Here is a 20818-nt window from a genome sequence, read left to right as displayed (position 1 = left end):
GAGACAAAGCCTTGCCATCCTTGCTTCTAAGGAGCATTCTGTCTGTACTTCTTCCAAGACAGATTTGTTCGTTCTTCTGGTAGTCCATGGTATATTCAGTGTTCTCCACCACCCTAATTCCAAGGTATCAGTTTTTCTTCGGTCTAATTCATTGTCCAGCTTTCACATGCATGTGAGGTGATTGAAACCGTCATGGCTTGGGTCAGGCAAACCCTAGTCCTCAAAATGAGGTCTTTGCTTTTCAACACTCTAGGGAGATCCTGGGCAGCAGATCTGTCCAATGAAATGAATTGTTTGATTTTTTGACTGCTGCTGCCATGGGGATTGTTTGTGGATCCAATGAAAATAAAATTCTTGACAGCTTCAGTCTTTTCTCCGTTTATCATTATGATGTTGCTTATTGGGAGGGTCAGTAAGACTAAGCTTGGACTGCTCAGCAGAAACCACGCAGGCAAGAAGGCAATGGGATGACATATGTAAAGCCTTGAATGAAAAAAACTGCCTGCCGAGAATTATATATTCAGTAAAACTGCCTCTCAAATATGAAGGCAAAATTAGAATATTTCCAGATAAACAGAAGTTTAGGGAATTTCTAAAAACCAAACCAAAACTATAAGCAATTCTAAAGGGGAGATGGAGCCAAGATGGCGGACCAGAGAGATGCTTCAGTCGAGCCCTCTTTATAACAAAGACCCGAAAAAACAAGTGAAACGAGTATATTTGTGACGAGCCGGCAGCCCTGAGCATCAAAGGCAAGCTTAGACAGCGAAATGAGGGGCAAGGGAAGGAAGGGACCGTTCAGAAGTGGAGAGGAGTTACTGGACCTGAATTGCGGGGAGCCCTCAGGCACTGTTCCTGGAGCAGCGGGGGCGGTGGGTTGGTCCTAGCGTTCGGCCACAGTTTCCTTGGAGAAGCAGCAGCCACACAGCCCACTCACACCTCCAGAACCTGAGCAGAAGGGTGCTCTTGGCAAAAGCTAAGTACTTGTGTATATTTTACTGCGCCACCCCCCGCCAACCCAGCTTCAGCGGCTGAATCCCTAGGCCTGAGATAGACCCTGGTGAGCACCTGGAGCCGTCCCCCCGGCCTTGGGGAAGAAAAAAAATTGCAACTGGGTGGAAAAGATGATTTGCCAGCTCCACTAACTGGGGGAGCTCAGGACAGAAGCAGCCCCTGTCCAGGCATAAACTGTCCATGGCCCTTGAGCACCTTTCCCTTCTGCATGGACCTGTTTGGGCCTATTTCGGGAGAATAGGCCCTTGTTGGCAAACTGCAACCATTTCAGCTGTGCAGCGGAGAGGTGGGTGTTTGATGTTTGACATTGCTTTGCCTATTAAACAAGGTCCTCACCTACCCACAACAGGGACCTAAGGACTGGTGGCTCCACTTAGGTCGCCCAGCCACCTGCGACAGGTCCAGGGATAACTGGTACCTCCCAGTCCTTACAACAAAAACTTTAGGTGCCCATGGTCCCTGTGCAGAGCCCACCCACCAGCACGCTCTAGGGAACAGAGACGCGTTTTCCTCAGAGACACTTGGGGGTCAGTTCTCAGCCCCCTGCCTTGTTCAGAGCGTGACCCCCTGCTGCAATCAGATACCGGTATATACGCCAATCACCCCTGTCCCTCTAAGACTGTAGGACAGAGCCTGTACCACACACTTGATATCAGCTACCTGGAAACCTGAGCTGAATTCATACAAGAAAACTGAATGGACTCCTAGACTGATATACCTGGTAACAGCTCTAGCCAGCTGGGGACAGGACACCAGAGCTCCAAACGCGAGAATAATCAAGCTAGCTCACTCAAGCAACCCATAGGGGTATACCAGCACAAAAAAAGAAAAAAACAAGCAGCTACGACACAGTAAGCAAGCATAAACTAATACAATAACTTATAGATGGCTCGGAGACAACAGTCAATATCAAGTTACATAAAGAAACAGGCCATGACACCTCAACAGGCTCTCAAAACAAAGAATCCAGGGATCTTTTAGATGAAAGTGCATTCCTGGAATTACCAGATATAGAATACAAAAGTTTAATATACAGAACCCTTCAAGACATCGGGAAGGAAATGAGGCAATACGCAGAACAAGCCAAGGAACACACAGATAAAGCAACTGAAGAAATTAGAAAGATTATTCAGGAACATAATGAAAAGTTTAATAAGCTGGAAAAATCCAGAGACAGACAGCAATCAGAAATTCAGAAGATTAACAATAAAATTACAGAATTAGATAACTCAGTAGAAAGTCAGAGGAGCAGAATTGAGCAAGTAGAAGCTTGAATTTCTGAACTTGAAGATAAATCACTTCACACTAATATATTTGAAGAAAAATCAGATAAAAGAATTTTAAAAAATGAAGAAACTTTAAGAATCATGTGGGACTCTATCAAGAGAAATAACCTACAAGTGATTGGAGTACCAGAACAGGGAGGGATAACAGAAAATTCAGAGAAAATTGTTGAGGATTTGTTGGCAGGAAACTTCCCTGATATGTGAAAGATGAGAAGATACCTATCCAAGATGCTCGTCGAACTCCACGTAAGGTAGATCTTAAAGTCACCAAGACATATTATAATCAAGCTTAACAAAACCAAAGATAAAGAGACAATTATAAGAGCAGCGAGGGATAGAAGAAAAGTCACCTACAAGGGAGAGCCAATAAGAATAAGCTCGGACTACTCGGCAGAAACCATGCAGGCAAGAAGGCAATACGATGACATATTTAAAAAATTGAAGGAAAAAAATTGCCTGCCAAGAATCATGTATCCATCAAAACGGTCTCTTAAATATGAAGGTGAAATTAAGACATTTCCAGATAAACACAAGTTGAGAGAATTCGTAAAAACCAAACCAAAACTACAAGAAATACTAAAGGGAGTTCTTTGGTTAGAAAATCAATAATATCAGGTATCGACCCGAGACTAGAACACTGGGCAGAGCAACCAGAAGTCAACCCAGACAGGGAAACCCCCCTCCAAAAAAAAACCCAACACGGGGTAACGGCAATGTTATTATGTAAAAGAAGACAACATTAAAATAGTAAAGAGAGACTAAGAAATGTAATCATACACCTTCCATATGGAGAGGAAGATACAGCGATACAAAGAAATAAAAGTTAGTTATAAATTTAGAAATTAGGTAAATAATAAGGTAACCACAAAGGAGACAAACTATCCTACTCATCAAAATAAAATACAAGGGAAAAATTCAGACTCGGCAGAAACAAAATCAACAACAATTATGAGGAAAGGACAATATATAAAGAAAATCTACTCAGCACGTAAAATCAAGTGGGAAAAAGAAGCTGTCAACACACAAAAAAAGATATCAAAATGGTAGCACTAAATTCATACCTATCCATAATTACCCTGACTGTAAATGGACTAAATGCACCAATAGACAGTGGCAGAATGGATTAAAAAACAGGATTCGTCTATATGCTGCCTGCAAGAGATACACCTTAGACTTAGAGACATAAACAAATTAAAACTCAAAGGATGGAAAAAAATATATCAAGCAAACACCAACCAAAAAAGAGCAAGAGTGGCAATATTAATTTCTGACAAAATAGACTTTAAAGTTAAATCCATCAGAAAGGAGAAGGAAGGACGCTATATAATGATTAAAGGGACAATACACCAAGAAGATATAACCATATTAAATATTTATGCACCCAATGACAGGGCTGCAAGATACATAAAACAAACTCTATCAGCATTGAAAAGTGAGATAGATAGCTACACAATACTACTAGGAGACTTCAACACACCACTTTCGGTGAAGGACAGGACATCCAGAAAGAAGCTCAATAAAGACATGGAAGATCTAAATGCCAAAATCAACCAACTCGTAGACATATACAGAACACTCCACCCAACAGCAGCCAACTATACGTTTTTTTCCTAGTGCACATGGAACATTCTGTAGAATAGACCACATTATTAGGTCATAAAGCAAGCCTTAGCAGAATCTAAGACACTGAAATATTACAAAGCATCTTCTCTGACCATAAGGCCATAAAAGTGGAAATCAATAACAGGAAAAGCAGGGAAAAGAAATCAAACACTTGGAAACCGATCAATACCCTACTCAAAAAAGACTAGTTTATAGACATTAAGGATGGAGTAAAGAAATTCATAGAATCCAATGAGAACAAAAACACTTCTATCAGAACCTTTGGGACACAGCAAAAGCGGTGCTCAGAGGCCAATTTATATCAGTAAATGCACACATCCAAAAAGAAGAAAGGGCCAAAATCAAAGAACTATCCCTGCAACTTGAACAAATAGAAAGAGAGCAACAAAAGAAACCCTCAGGCACCAGAAGAAAACAAATAATAAAAATTAGAGCTGAACTAAATGAAATAGAAAACAGAAAAACAATTGAAAGAAATAACAAGACCAAAAGCTGTTTTTTTAAAAAACTCAACAAAATTGATAAACCACTGGCCAAACTGACAAAAGAAAAACAGGAGAGGAAGCAAATAACCCAAATAAGAAATGAGATGGGCGATATTACAACAGACCCAACTGAAATTAAAAGAATCATATCAGATTACTATGAAAAACTATACTCAAATTTGAAAACCTGGAAGAAATGGATGAATTCCTAGAAACACTACCTACCTAAACTAACACAAACAGAGGTAGAACAACTAAATAGACCCATAGCAAAAGAAGAGATTGAAAAGGTAATCAAAAAACTCCCAACAAAAAAAAGCTCTGGTCTGGACGGCTTCACTGCAGAGTTCTACCAAACTTTCAGAGATGAGTTAACACCACTACTACTAAAGGTATTTCAGAGCATAGAAAAGGATGGAATACTACCAAACTTATTCTATGAAGCCAGCATATCCCTGATACCAAAACCAGGTAAAGAGACCAGAAGAAAAGAAAATTATAGACCTATATCCCTCATGAATGTAGATGCAAAAATCCTCAACAAAATTCTAGCCAATACAATTCAACAACATATAAAAAAAAAATTCACCACAACCAAGTGGGATTCATACCAGGTATGCAGGGATGGTTCAACATTGGAAAAACAATTAATGTAATCCACCACGTAAATAAAACAAAAGACAAGAATCACATGATTTTATCAATTGATGCAGAAAAGGCATTTGACAGAGTTCAACACTCATTCATGATAAAAACTCTCAGCAAAATAGGAATAGAAGGAAAAATTTTTCAATATAATAAAGGGCATTTATAAAAAGCCGACATCACCCTAAATGGAGAGAGCCTGAAAACATTCTCACTGAGATCGGGAACCAGACAAGGATGCCCTTTATCACCACTCTTATTCAACATTGTGCTGGAGGTCCTAGCCAGAGCAATTAGGCTAGACAAAGAAATAAAGGGCATCCAGATTGGCAAGGAAGAAGTAAAAGTATCTGTATTTGCAGATGACATGATCTTATACACAGAAAACCCTAAGGAATCCTCCAGGAAACTAATAGAAGAGCTCAGCAGAGTATCGGGATACAAGATAAACATACAAAAATCAGTTGGATTCCTCTACACCAACAAAAAGAACTTCAAAGAGGAAATCACCAAATCAATGCCATTTACAGTAGCCCCCAAGAAGATAAAATACTTAGGAATAAATCTTACCAGAGATGTAAAAGACTTATGCAAAGAAAACTACAGTACACTTCTGCAAGAAACCAAAAGGGACTTACATAAGTGGAAGAACATACCTTGCTCGTGGATAGGAAGACTTAACATTATAAAAATGTCTATTCTACCAAAAGCGATCTATACATTTAACACAATTCCTATCCAAATCCCAAGGACATTCTTTAATGCGGTGGAGAAACAAATCACCCATTTCATATGGAAGGGAAAGAGGCCCCGGATAAATAAGGCATTACTGAAAAAGAACAAAGTGGGAGGCCTTACTCTACCTGATTTTAGAGCCTACTGCCGCAGTAGTCAAAACAGCCTGGTACTGGTACAACAACAGATACATGGACCAATGGAACAGAATTGAGAATCCAGACATAAATCCATCCACATATGAGCAGTTGATATTTGACAAAGGCCTCAAAACAGTTAAATAGGGAAAAGACAGTCTTTGTAACAAATGGTGCTGGCATAACGAGATATCCATCTGCAAAACAATGAAACAAGATCCATACCTCAATCCATGCTCAAAAACTCACTCAAAATGGATCAAAGACCTCAATATAAAATCTAAAATGATAAAGATCATGGAAGAAAAAATAGGGAAAACGTTAGGAGCCCTAATACATGGCATAAACAGTATAGAAAACACTATAAAGAACATAGAAGAGAAACTAGATAACTGGGAGCTCCTAAAAATCAAACACTTATGCTCATCCAAAGACTTCAGCAAAAGAGTAAAAAGACTACCTACAGACTGGGAAAAAGTTTTTAGCTATGACATTTCTAATCGGTGCCTGATCTCTAAAATCTACATGACGCTGCAAAAATTCAACTGCAAAAAGACAAATAACCCAATTAAAAAATGGGCAAAAGATATGAATAGACACTTCACCAAAGAAGACATTCAGGTAGCTAACAGATACATGAGGAAATGCTCACGATCATTAGCCATTGGAGAAACACAGATCAAAACTACACTGAGATTTCATCGCGCTCCAGCAAGGCTGGCATTAACCCAAAAAACACAAAACAATAAATGTTGGAGAGGCTGTGGAGAGATTGGAACACTTCTACACTGCTGGTGGGAATGTCAAATGGTACAACCACTTCCGAAATCGATTTGGCACTTCCTTAAAAAGCTAGAAATAGAACTACCATATGATTCAGCAACCCCAGTCCTTGGAATATATCCTAGAGAAATAACAGCCTTTACATGAACAGATATATGCACATCCATGTTTAGTGCAGCACTGTTTACAGTAGCAAAAAGATGGAAGCAACCAAGGTGCCCATCAGTGGATAAATGGATAAATAAATCTTGGTGTATTCACACAATGGAATACTATGCATCGATAAAGAACAGTGAGGAATCTGTGAAAGATTTCATAAAATGGAGGAACCTGGAAGGCATTATGCTGAGTGAAATTAGTCAGTTGCAAAAGGACAAATATTATATAAGACCACTATTATAAGAACTTGAGAAATAGTTTAAACTGAGAAGAAAACATTCTTTTGTGGGTACGAGAAGGAGGAGGGAGGGAGGGTGGGAGAGGAACATTCACTAATTAGATAGTAGATAAGAACTACGTTAGGTGAAGGGAAAGACAGCACATGATACAGGGGAGGTCAGCACAATTGGACTAAAGCAAAAGCAAAGAAGTTTCCTGAATAAACTGAATGCTTCGAAGGCCAGCGTAGCAGGGGCAGGGGCCTGGGGACCATGGTTTCAGGGAACATCTAAGTCAGTTGACATAATAAAATCTATTAACAAAATACTCTGCATCCCACTTTGAAGAGTGGCATCTAGGGTCTTAAACTCTAGCAAGCAGCCATCTAAGATGCATCAATTGGTCTGAACCCACGTGGATCAAAGGAGAATGAAGAACACCAAGGACACAAGGCGATTTTGAGCCCAAGAGACAGAAAGGGCCACATGAACCAGCGACTACATCATCCTGAGATCAGAAGAACTAGATGGTGCCTGGCCACAACCGATGACTGCCCTGACAGGGAACACAACAGAGAACCCCTGAGGGAGCAGGGGAGCAGTGGGATGCAGACCCGTAATTCTGATAAGACCAGACTTAATGTTCTGACTGAGACTAGGAGGACCCCATTGGGCATGGCCCCCAGTCCTCCTGTTGCCCCAGGATAGGAACCTTTCCCGAAGCCAACTCTTCAGACAGGGATTGGACTGTACAAAGGGTTGGAGAGGAATGCTGGTGAGGAGTGAGCTTCTTGGATCAGGGGGACACTTGAGACTATGTTGGCCTCTCCTGCCTGGAGGGGAGATGAGAGGGTGGAGGAGGTTAGAAGCTGGTGAAAAGGACACGAAAAGAGAGAGTGGCGGGAGAGAGCAGGCTGTCTCATTAGGGGGAGAGTAATTGGGAGTGTGTAACAAGGTGTATATGGGTTTTTGTGTGAGAGACTGACTTGATTTGTAAACTTTCACTTAGAAGCACAATAAAAATTAAAAAAAAAAAAAAAGAAATACTGAAGGGAGAGAAAAGTAACAATATCAGATAACAATCCAAGACTAGAACACAGGACAGAGCAACCAGATAAGAACCCGGATAGGGAGATCACAAAAATAAATGAAAACTAAAAGGCTGAAAACAGGGAAACAGAGACGTCATTATGTAAAAGATCACAGCACTGAATCAGAAAAAAGGGACTAAAAAATGTAGTCATAGATCTTCCATATGGAGAGGACGTTGAGGCGATATAAAGAAATAAAGATTGGTTTAAAGTTAGAAAAATAGGGGTAAATATTAAGGTAACCGCAAAGGAAACTGACAGACGTACACATCAAAATACAAAAGCAAGACTCAGCAGGTACAAAAGCTGCAACAGTGAAAAAGAGGAAAAGACAACATGTAAAGAAAAACTACTCAGCACAGAAAATTAAGTAGAGGAAAGAAACTGTCAACCATGCAAAAAAAAAAAGACATGAAAATGAAAGCAGGAAACTCATACCTATGAATAATTATTCTGAATGTAAATGGACTAAATGTACCAATAAAGAGAGCGTGGCAGAACGGATTAAAAAAACACAGTCCATCTATGTGCAGCCTACAAGAGACACACCTTAGGCTGAAAGACACAAACAAACTAAAAGTCAAAGGATGGAAAAAAATATATCAAGCAAACACCAATTAAAAAAGAGCAGGAGTGGCAATATTAATTTCTGACAAAATATACTTTAAAATCCACCAGAAAGGATAAGGAAGGATACTATATAATGACTAAACTGTCAATATACCAGCAGGATATAACTATATTAAATTTATGCACCCAACATCAGGGCTCCAGAATACATAAAACAAACTCTAGCAGCATTGAAAAGAGAGAGAGCTCTACAGTAATAGTAGGAGCCTTCAACACACCACTTTTGATGGGTGATGTTGCTCATTGGTCCAGTTGTGGGGATTTTTGTTTTCTTTACGTTGAGGTGTAATGCACACTGAAGGCTGTGGTCTCTGATCTTCATCAGTAAGTGCGTCAGGTTCTCTTCACTTTCAGCAAGCAAGGTTGTGTCATCTGCATGATGGAGGTTCTTAATGAGTCTTCCTCCAATCCTGATGCCCCGTTCTTCTTCATAGAGTCCATTTTCTTGGATGATTTGCTCAACATAGAGATTGAGTAAATACAGTGAAAGGATACAATCTTGAGGCACACCTTTCCTGACTTTAAACCACACAGTATTCCCTTTTTCCGTTTGAATGACTGCTACTTCATCTATGTACATGTTTCTCATGAGCACAATTAAGTGTTCTGGAATTCCCATTTTCCCAGTGTTATCCATAGTTTGTTATGATCCACACAGTCGAATGCCTTTGCATAGTCAATAAAACACAGGTAAATAATCTTTCTGGTGTTCTCTGCTTTCAATCAGGGTCCATCTGATGTCAGCAGTGATATCCCTGGTTCCACGTCCTCTTTGAATCCAGCCTGAATTTCTGGTAGTTCCCTGTTGATATACTGCTGCAGCCACTTTTGAAGGATCTTCAGCAACATTTTACTTCTGTGTGATATTCTATAGCTTCCGCATTCGGTTGGATCATCTTTCCTGGGAATAGGCATAAATATGGATCTGTTCCAGTCTGTTGGCCAGGTAGATGTCTTTCAAATTTCTTGGCATAGATGAGTGAGCACGTCCAGTGCTGCATCCGTCTGCTGAGACATCTCCATTGATATTCCGTCATTTCCTGGAACCTGTGTTTCGCCAGTGTCTTCAGTGCGACTTGGACTTCTTCCTTCAGTACCGTTGGTTCTTAAAATGGTATGCTCCCTACTGAAATGGTTGAACATGGAGCAGTTCTTTTTGGTGTAGTGACTCTGTATTCCTTTCATCTTTATTTGATGCTTCCTGTGTCGTTCAGTATTTTGCCCATACTTCAGTATTGCCACTCAAGGCTTGAATTTTTTTTTTTTTTCAGTTCTTTTAACCTGAGAAACACTGACTGTGTTCTTTTGTTTTTCTAACTCCAGGTCTTTACACATGCCGTTATTACACTTGACTTTGTTTTCTCTAGCCACCCTTTGAAACCTTCTGTTCAAGTTTTTTTACTTCATCATTTCTTTCATTCACTGTAGCTACTCAACATTGAAGAGCAAGTTTGAGTCTCTTCTGACATCCATTTTTGTCGTTTCTTTCTTTCCTGTCTTTATAACCACTGCTTACTTGCTTTACGTATGATGTCCCTGAAGTCATTCCACAACTCGTCTGATCTTCAGTCATTAGCGTTCAGTGCATCAAATCTTTTCTTGAGATGGTCTCTAAATTCAGATGGGATATACTCCAGGTTGCACTTTGGCTGTTGTGGTCTTGCTTTAATTTTCTTCAGCTTCAACTTGAACTTGCATATGAGCTATTGATGGTCTGTTCCAGAGTCGGCCCCTGACCTTGTTTTGACTGATGATATTGAGCTTTTCCATCGTCTCCATCAAGGATGGGAAAACCATAAAGATTTACAGCGTTACAAACCCAATGGGTTGCTATGAGTTGTAATTGACTCGATGGCAATAGGTTTGTTTTTTTCTTAGGTATGACACCAGAAACACAAGCAACCACAGAAGAAATAAGGAAACTGGACTTCATGAATATAAAAACTTGTGTTTCAGAGGACAACCAGAAAGTGAAAAGACAAGAAACATTTCTCCTCTTTTACTCCATCATTTCTTCCATTCCCTTTAGCTACTGGACATTCAGGGGAGATAATGTTTGCAAATCATGTACTGAGGGTCATTATCCAGAATAGATAAAGAACTCTTAGATTTAAATGGGAATGTTCTTCCATTTATCTTAACTTAAACCTGGTATTTCTTATCAATGACACCTTCTGCAGATAGGGATTGTTCTTTATAGGGAGGGAGGCTAGTCTAAGCTTCTGAAGGCAGAGAGGAATGTTCTAATATCCTGTTTTTCATGGTGTTGAAAACAAGGAAGGTAGAAAAATGACTTGTGAAAGTTTACTGATGGTTCTTGGGTAGCCAAGCACGTTTTCTCTTGAAAAATGGAAGTAACACCACTCAGCTGAAAATAAGTTTTCCAGGTTCATAAGGTCTGAAAAAAAAAAAAACCAAGAAAATCAGCTTAAAATGTGCTAATTAGGATGTGTGGCAGGAGGGATCTTTCTCTTACTCCTATCTTTTCTCCCACTTTTTATATGTTGGATCAAAGTAAAAATTAGGTAGTTGACAAGGTAGAACCGATTTTAAGCGTGTTACTATGATGGAGCTTTTCCTTTATCATGTCTCGTTCGTTCGTTCATTCATGCATTCATTCATTATCTGCTTCCTTAGTGGCCACTGCAGGCCAAGCGCTCTTACAGTTAGTCGTCTTAATATTAGAGTTTTTTTCTAGTCTTTTATTTTTGCTGTCTGTCCATTGGTTTAAGTCATAATTTATAAAAGGAAAAGACTCAAAAGGCAGAGAAAAGCAGCAAAGCAATTAAAAATAGAACCTAAGGTTCCAGTGCAGAGCGTTCATAAACCTCCTCCTGGAATATCTTGTAGCCAAGCCATTTTTAGTAGCGTGGAGATGATGTTTACAGCTTCCTAAATGATAGCAGATACAAAGGGGAATACCAAAAAAACCAAACCCACTGCCATCGAGTCGATTCTGACTCATAGCGACCCTGTAGGACAGAGTAAACTGCCCCACAGAGTTTCCAAGGAGCGCCTAGTGGATTCGAACTGCCGACCTCTTCGGTAGCAGCCGTATACTATACCACTATACCACCAGGGTTTCCACAAAGGGGAATAAGAAGTACCAATGCACCTGTGCCCTTTTTTTTTTTTTTTTTGATTGTACTTTAGATGAAGGTTTACAGGACAAACTAGTTTCTCAGTAGACAATATATACGTTGCCAACCCCATGAAATGTCAACACTCTCCCCTTCTCGACCTTGGGTTCCCTGTTGCTAGTTTTCCTGTCCCCTTCTGTCTTCTAGTCCTTGTCCTTGGGCTGATGTGCCCATTTAGTCTTGTTTTGTCTTATGGGCCTGTCTAATCTTTGTCTGAAGGGTGAACCTCAGGAATCACTTCATTATTGAGTTAGATGGGTGTCTAGGGGCCATACTCTCAGGGTTTCTTCAGTCTCTGACAGACCAGTAAGTCTGGTCTTTTTTGTGTGTGTGAGGTAGAATTTTGTTCTACATTTTTCTCCAGCTCTGTCCAGGACCCTCTGTTGTGATCTCTGTCACTGCAGTTGGTGGTGGTGGCAGGGTACCATCTAGTTGTGCTGGACTCAGTCTGGTGGAGGCTGTGGTAGTTGTGGTCCATTCATTAGTCCTCTGGACTAATCTTTCCCTTGTGTCTTTGGTTTTCAATCTTCCTTGCTCCAGATGGGGTGAGACCAGTATTGTATCTTAGATGATCACTCACAAGATTTTAAGACCCCAGACGCTGCTCACCAAAGTAGGATGTAGAACGTTTTCTTTATAAGCTATGTTATGCTCGTTGAGCTAGATGTCCCCCAAGACCATGGTCCCCACAGCCCTCAACTCAGTCATTTGGTCCCTCAGGGAGTTTGAATGTGTCTGTGGAGCTTCCATGAGCTCGCCTTGAACAATCAGCTGTGCTTTTTAAAGTCTATAGAAAAGACTTAGTGATGCCAACCACACTGCTAGCTTTCACTGGGCGGTGGGTTGTGGCTGACTGTTTCCTCCCTTTGTCCTGATTTTCAAATGTTCTTCAGATTTTTATAATGGGCATATGTAATCGGGGAAAATAAACTTAAAATGCTAACATAAAACACTTTTATGTGTATTCCATCTATTGTCTTTTAGACTACAAGATACGGAAGAGAGGGACTCAGCTTTAACTGACAAACGTTAAAATGTGATAATAGCAGGAACACTCTTTACAGAAAAGAGTGAGGGAGTACAGCAGGGAGGACATTGAGTTGTGTATATGAAGTTGAATTTATATTGAAACTTAAATGACTACTTATATTAATAATAATCTAAATTCTCACTACACCAGAAAGAGCTGGACAGCTCAGAAGTGCCGTGATGTTGTGTGGTGTCTGACTCTGAGTGCTGGTGAGTGTGTGCCCTCAACGGGAGAGGGTGCGTGTTAGCACGTGGAAATAGCTGTGCGTGAAGCTCGTTTTTGCCGTGCTCATCCAGCCTTGTCCAATCTTGTCGTAGGAGAATGACATCTTCCTGGGCTGGGAGAAAGGAGCTTACAAGAAATGGGGAAAGAGCAAGAAAAAGTGTTCAGACCTAACTCTGGAAGAAATGAAAAAGCAGGCTGCTGTCCAGTGTCTTCGATCTGCATCTGATGAGGTAAGTTTGTATTTGTCATCTGGTACTGAGAGGAAAAGGCAGAAGGGGTGCTTCCGAAATTTACAGGCGTAACAACTTACTCATCATCTTCCCACTGTAACGTAACATGTATACAGAGTTCTATGTACTGTTGTTGTAATCAGAGTACACAGATTTTCGTATCCTTTCTTTCCATTTAACATTCTGTAATCTGCTCTTGATATTAGGTTGTGTTTATTCCTTTTAGTGTATAAGTAATATTTCTTCAAATAATAGCCCCACAGGTGGTGTGGCCTCTGGGATGCACAGACGGCAGTTCTCTGGTCCCTGTTTTTTGTGACATATTGTGCGTTTGCTTTGGTTATAGTTAGTAAGGGCTCCGCTGAGGAGAGAACACTGGGACTTAGGCAGCCAGGCTAATGAGAAGCCTGGGCTCAGACCCTCCCTATATTCCTATTTTTCATTGAGTGATGAGACCCTGAGCTGTCTGGTTTTGTTGTCGGCGGACACGGCACGTACTGTCAGGTTCACTGGTCTCACGCCTCTCTTCCCTCCCCCTGTAAGAAACAGGAAACAGAATTTTGAACTGCTCCAGCCATTGTTGTTTGGAATCCGCAAGTTTACCCGGTCTTATTTCTCTATCCCCAGAGTTAGGTGTTTTTTTTATATTTGTTTTGTTTTTGATAATTAGTTATAATTCATCTTTATTTTTATTGAGCCACTTAAAACTGAATCAAAGCTAGTATTTCATCTCCCATTTTGGGAGGTGGTTAGAAGATTGGAGGCTTAATGAGGCCCTGGTTGGGTGTAAGTGAAGTAGAATACAGTGATTACGGTTTAGTGCAGTTAGTTTTGTAAGAAGCAGGGCTTGCCCTGGTTACTGGCCAGCTCTAGGTCACTGAGAGAGAGAGAGTGAGCACACCGAGGATTTGGGCCCCGGGTACAGGGGCCTCACTGTGTCATTGAGAGAGAACCTGGCCAGGGTTTGGGCCCCAGGTGTGGGGGCCTCAGCGTGTCATTTGGTTGTCTTCTTGTACCCAGCTAAGCCCACCTGTTGTGTGTACAAAATCATGGACAGTATTCATTGTGGTTTGCTTTCAAGGTTAATATTGGCCATTTGTATTAATTGTTTCTTTGAACACTGACTTCTGAACTTGACTCTTTCTTGGTAATAACACCAAAACAATGCTAGGAAATGTGTGTTGACCACTGAGAACATGCAGGGTGACGATCCAGGTGCTTTATACACATTGTGAGAGATGACACTGTCCTCCGGGTCAGGCTCCCCGAGAAGCCTCTGGTGACTAAGAAGCTGAAGATACGCACACCACTGGGTTGTCACCACCGCCCTGCCCAGGATATCCAGGCCTTGTCCCCTGTGTGTGGATGGACCTGGAGGCATTTATGGAAAGTTGTGGGCCGTTATAGATAGATAGGTCTTGGGCTTTTTCTCTGAGGAGATTGCAAGCAGAGGAGTCATGTGATCTGACTTAGATGTTAGTGTGATCACGCTGGTTGCTGTGTTGAGGCTGGACAGAGGAAAGAGAGAGACCAGCTAAGAAACTGTAGCCATCAGAGAAGGCTTAGAGCAGGTCCCCATGCCTCCTGGTGGCTTAGTCCAGGGTGAAGCTGGCCCCTCTTTTGTAGATGAGATCAGGCCCAGGAGCGTCAGGTCCCTTGTCCAGCTTCCTGAGCACACCTGTGTGACGAACCCAGGTTGTCTTCTGTGCATTACATCACCCCACTAGAGCAATGGAAGCACAGGTACCTTCTCTAAGGCTTCTCTGATCAGTCAAGTTACGTGATAGTTAACAAAGCAGGTCAGTCAGTGTCTTTTCTCTGTCATTCCAAGGACATACTCCGTGCCCCCTCTTCCTCCTGGCACGTAAGAGTCCTCCGTCGTACGCCACATGGGGTTCTTCTCTCCACCTCTGTTCACATTCTAGAGAGCAAGTGCAGGAGCTGGAGGCAGGTGGTGAGCACATTGCTGCCCACCCTCTCGTGTCCAAGCGTGGGAACGCAGCCCCTGTGCAGTGGGTGCCTGGGTGTAGATGGCGGTGTGTGTGCCAGGCCTGCAAGCCCTGCGGGGGCACCCAGGCCAGAAGGGAGGCAGGCAGTTGCTTGTGAGCCCTACCCTCTGCTCTCAGGCCTGTCACTTGTGCTATCTTGTCTGTCAGTTTAAAGTCAGTTTAGTTGAAAATTTAAAAGCACGTAGTCATTTAAGGAATGGAGGTAATCCTTTGCTCTCCTGTATGTGATCGCTAGTCGTCATCTCATCCGTGTCTGGTGGGGCTGACTCCGGTCTGTGATCTAGAGAGCCCAGAGGAGCTCCAGGCTGCCGGGAAGCAGGAAGCAGGAGGAGAGGTTAGAAGTTGGTTCTGGGTTGTTGCTGTGAAGTGCCCTAGAGTGGGGGGCATTCGGCACCGGCATCTTGCTTGCTCAGGGTCCTGTGAGTGAGTGTGGGCTCAGGGGAGCTTCTGGTGCTGCTTTCATGCAGGTCTCATGCAGGCGCGGCCAGTGGTTGGAGCTGGGACACCAGGGTTGCTCTGCCTGCTTTGTCTGGCCCTCCGCAGGAATGGCTGGGAGACGGCGGCTCTGTCCTCTTCACACGGCTGGGCTGGCATGGGCTGGAATGGGCAGGATCCCCAGAGCCGGTTCCCCAGGGGACAAGGCTATCTGCAGGTGCTTCTCGGGCTCATCTTCTGTCACAATTGCTGGTGTCCCACTAGACAAGCGGAGAGGCACTGGGGGGCTGACACTGGGGGGATACCAGGAAGCATGGTTCACAGGGGCACCAGCCCCTCCCCGAGGAAAAACATGAGATGCCATAATAATAGCTGGGGTTGCAGAAAGTCGGCACACGAGATGCCATAATAAAAGCTGGGGTTAGAAAAGTCAGCGCATGTTGTTATTAGGTGCCGTTGAGTCAGTTACAACCCATAATGACCCTGTGTACCACAGAACGAAACACTGCCCGGTCCTGAGCCATCCTTACAATCGTTGTTATGCTTGAGCTCATTGTTGCAGCCACTGCGTCAGTCCACCTCGTTGAAGGTCTTCCTCTTTTCCGCTGACCCTGTACTCTGCCAAGCATGATGTCCTTCTCCAGGGACTGATCCCTCCTGACAACATGTCCAAAGTATGTAAGACGCAGTCTCGCCATCCTTGCCTCTAAGGAGCACTCTGGTTGTACCTTTTCCAAGACAGATTTGTTCGTTCTTTTGGCAGTCCATGGTATGTTCAGTATTCTTTGCCAACACCACAATTCAAAGGCGTCAATTCTTCTTCGGTCTTCCTTATTCATTGTCCAGCTTTCATGTGCATATGATGCAATTGAAAATACCATGGCTTGGGTCAGGCGCACCTTAGTCTTCAAGGTGACATCCTTGCTCTTCAGCACTTTAAAGAGGTCCTTTGTAGCAGATCTACCCAATGCAATGCGTCTTTTGATTGTTTGCTCCTTCCGTGGCTGTTGATTGTGGATCCAAGTCAAATGAAATCCTTGACAACTTCAGTCTTTTCTCCGTTTATCATGAGATGCCATAATAAAGCTGAAGTTACAGAAAGTCAACAGGTTGATCATTGAACCACCCTTTCTCTATCCCACCCGGCTACCAAAACGTGGACAGGTGGGTTTACAGTCCAAAGATAGATTGGGTGATTTCTCATCAAAGAAAAGGTCGTTCTAAAGAAGGAACGTTTAAGGAACAAGAATATCTCTTGAAAATTATAAGCATGACATACTCAAAAAATCCATTGCCGTCGAGTTGATTTCGACTCATAGTGACCCTGCTGGCCAGAATAGAACTGCCCCATAGGGTTTCTAAGGTTGTAATCTTTACAGGAGCAGACTGCCACATCTTTCTTCCATGGGGTGGCTGGTGGGTTCAAACCACCATCCTTTGGTTAGCAGCCAAGTGCTTAACCATTGCAACACCAGGTTGAATAGAACAGTTGGACGATATAGCTGAGGAAATCACACAGAAGGTAGAGCAAAAAGACAAAGAAATGGTAGATGGGAAGGAATAGAAATTGGGGGCAACCCTGGGAGTCTTATAACTGGCTGACAGGAAGTGTGTCAGTGTGTTATCCCCACTTCACAGATGTGGAGACTGAGACTTGGATGTTCAGTGGGGTAACGGGGCTAATCTGCATGAAACTCAAACGCAGGCCTCTTTGACCGTCCCTAGGACCCCCTGGTGTCCGTGGGTGGCTCAGGCAGCCCAGTGCAGCTGAGCATCCTGTAGGCTCGTGCCCACAGGGCCAGCATCAAGGGCTGTCCGGCCCACGCGAGCTTGCCATGGAAGAGCTGTCTTTGAGGTGAAGGGCGAGTAAGAGGAGGATGGTGGTGAAACAGGTGTCAATGTGGGGAGGGAGGAGGCGTCCTGGAGACGCGAAGGGTGGGGCGAGAGGCCCTTGTGGGCAGCCACGTCTGACCGTTCTAGCTCTGCTGCGGTGAGGTGGGGGTGGCAGCAGTAAGGACCCAGGGGTGGTCCTAGTTGCACCGTCTTCCTGACAGCCCTTGCCTCATACTTGGGTCGCAGCAACATGAGCGGCATTTTAAATGAGTCTGGGGTGGGGGTAGGCTCGGGTACTGACATGGCCAGGACCCATGGACGGGCACTGGGGGCCTCACACAGCGTCGTCCTGGGTGGACGGGCACTGGGGGCCTCACACAGCGTCGTCCTGGGTGGACGGGCACTTGGGGGCCTCACACAGCGTCGTCCTGGGTGGACGGGCACTTGGGGGCCTCACACAGCGTCGTCCTGGGTGGACGGGCACTGGGGGGCCTCACACAGCGTCGTCCTGGGTGGACGGGCACTGGGGGGCCTCACACAGCGTCGTCCTGGGTGGACGGGCACTGGGGGGCCTCACACAGCGTCGTCCTGGGTGGACGGGCACTGGGGGGCCTCACACAGCGTCGTCCTGGGTGGACGGGCACTGGGGGGCATCACACAGTGTCGTCCTGGGTGGACGGGCACTTGGGGGCCTCACACAGCGTCGTCCTGGGTGGACGGGCACTGGGGGGCCTCACACAACGTCGTCCTGGGTGGATGGGCACTGGGGGGCCTCACACGATGTCCTGGTGGACGGGCACTCGGGGGCCTCACACGTCGTCCTGGGTGGATGGGCACTTGTGGGCCTCACACAGTGTCGTCCTTGGTGGACGGGCATCCGGGGGCCTCACACAACGTTGTCCTGGGTGGACGGGCACTTGGGGGCCTCACACGATGTCGTCCTGGGTGGATGGGCACTGGGGGCCCTTGTGATGTCGTCCTGGGTGGACGGGCACTCGGGGGCCTCATGCGATATTGTCCTGGGTGGACGGGCACTCGGGGGCCTCATGCGATGTCGTCCTGGGTGGTCGGGCACTGGGGGCCCTCATGATGTCGTCCTAGGTGGATGGGCACTCGGGAGTCTCACGCGATGTTGTCCTGGGTAGACGGGTACTTGGGGGCCTCACGCGATGTCATCCTGGGTGGATGGGCACTCGAGGGTCTCACATGATGTCGTCCTGGCTTACCCTCAAGATGCTTGATTGTGGGGGGCATCTGGGGCCCTGGGACAGTGGGCCACACCGTCTTTGTGGGCAGGTGGCAGGGCAGGAGTCCAGACCTAGGCCCATCTCCGAGAAGGAAGAGCCAGTGGAACGAAGCTCCGTTAGGGCAGGGCCTCTCCATGCAGCCTGCCTGCACACGGAGGCCGCTGCAGGCATGGGTGAGCGCGAGGCCTGGGAGGGCTGCGTGTTCATAGGCTGCCCGTCTCTCTCCTGGGAACGTCTCCTGAAACTGCTGGTTGCCCTGTGGGGTCCCCGTGCTTGGCTCTGGGTGCTGTCACTTGAATCTCAGAGGCTGTCAGTGCATGGGGCACTTTGTGTATGTGTGTGCTTCCCCCAAGGAGGGTGGGCCGCTCATCCAGCATCCAGGAAGGCAGCGTGCGAGCTGTGCGGGTAAGGTGGTCATGTTCCTGTGTCTCCTGGAAATGTCACCAAACGCTGAGTCTGTCTTTCCTTCGGACACTGTAGACTCTTTGAACACTCTCGAATGCCCTTACGAACATGATGCGTGATCAAAATCTGATCACTCAAGTGTCTGAGAGTTGAGATCATAGTTGCCTGAGTGAGCTCACTTTCTCTTCCACGCTTTTAGCTCTGTCTTTTTACTTCAGTGGTTGTTGTACCTATTGATGGTGTCCTGGGCAGTGGGTGCCACCGCGGCCTTACATTAGAATCCCTGCCAGGGGACAACAGGGGGCCGTGGCCACTGCTGGCGCCCCGCATGTGTCTCAGCAGTCGTTATTCCTTCTGCTGTTTATGTGTGTGTGTACACTTACGTATACATGCATGTATGTGTACACACATACACACAGCCACATTACCATCCAGACAACTGCATTTCACTGCTGTGTGGAGGTCTTTTCCAAGACAGAGCGCGGAAAGCAGCATCCAGTTACCAAGTTGTAGTGGTCACTCAGGTGGTGTGCTTAGTGCAGCCGCTTCAGTCCTGAGAAGTCGGACGAGCTGTCCCCAGAGGCTGGCGTTCTCTCTGAGACCAGCACTCGGTGTACGGACGCAGGCAGGGTGGCTTGCTGCGCCCACAGAGTGGTCAGCTGACCCCAGTGTGGCTGTCCTGGTCGGAGGGAATGGCGCGCAGTTGCTGTCCTGGTCGCCCCCTGCACGTTGTGGTAAGCAGCCGCTTGCTCCTGGGGCTGTGTAGTCAGAGTGGTGTCCGTGACTGATGCTGCCACGGTCGGTAGAAGTGTCCCTGGGGAGGGGCGCCTTGTCTGGTTTGTCCCCTTTCCTCACGGGCCACCTTCCTGTGAACGCCTGAGAGGCTGGAATGGAAAGTCCGTGTTGGTGTTCACAGCTAACGGCCGCACCGCCGTCCTCTTGTGCTGCTCACACGGTGTGGCCGCGGGTCCTTGTGGAGATGTCTGCGGCTCTGTGCTGAGTCATTCCTGTTGAGTGAATGGCTGGCTTCTATTTTTAGCCCCGCAAGGCCTGGCGAGGGCAGGGCCAGCGGAGCACCCTGTCCTCTCTGGGCTGCTTTGTGCTGTGGCTTCCGGGACGGCTCGTCTCCTACTTACATGGAACTTTAGTTCACTGAATAAACCTGAGCTGCTAAGACATGCGTTTGCTTTTTTGTCCGTTGTAAAAGATTTTTCTCATGCCTTAAGAAAGAATTAAATGTTAGATACCTTTTGAAAGGCCCAACCCTGATTCTTCTCCAGAGGCTGGCTCTTTACTTTGTGGGCTCTGGTTGCAGACCCTCCCAGGCACGGTCCTTCACCTTTGCCCCACTCTTGTGTGGGACTCTAGGCACCGCTCCTGGCCCCAGAGTAGAACGGCGTGCCCACAGCCACCTCAGTCCTGGCTGCTGCTCTGTCGCAGTCCTGGGGGTTCAGTTAA

At 45.1% G+C, this 20818-nt stretch overlaps 1 protein-coding gene across 12 annotated transcripts in view; it reads left to right on the top strand.

The window, feature by feature from the left end:
* KIAA0232 (KIAA0232 ortholog) overlaps positions 1-20818 on the top strand; it is a 104634-nt gene that overhangs the window by 57678 nt on the left and 26138 nt on the right. For 10 of the 12 annotated variants that reach the window (XR_010322179.1, XM_064286222.1, XM_064286217.1 and 7 more), the window contains exon 3: positions 13294-13431. Coding sequence is in view for 11 of the 12 variants with exons in the window: in XM_064286222.1 (XP_064142292.1) it covers positions 13294-13431 (138 nt within the window). In the remaining variant the exon portion in view is untranslated. Of the gene's footprint in view, positions 1-13126; positions 13186-13293; positions 13432-20818 lie in introns of all 12 variants that reach the window. The other 2 variants (XM_064286227.1, XM_064286228.1) reach the window with 1 other exon arrangement.

This window comes from Loxodonta africana, chromosome 5 (assembly GCF_030014295.1).
Source record: "Loxodonta africana isolate mLoxAfr1 chromosome 5, mLoxAfr1.hap2, whole genome shotgun sequence".
Taxonomy (NCBI): Eukaryota; Metazoa; Chordata; class Mammalia; order Proboscidea; family Elephantidae; genus Loxodonta; species Loxodonta africana.
The sequence above is the reverse complement of the archived record's forward strand: the minus strand, read 5'-3'. Positions and strand labels throughout refer to the sequence as shown.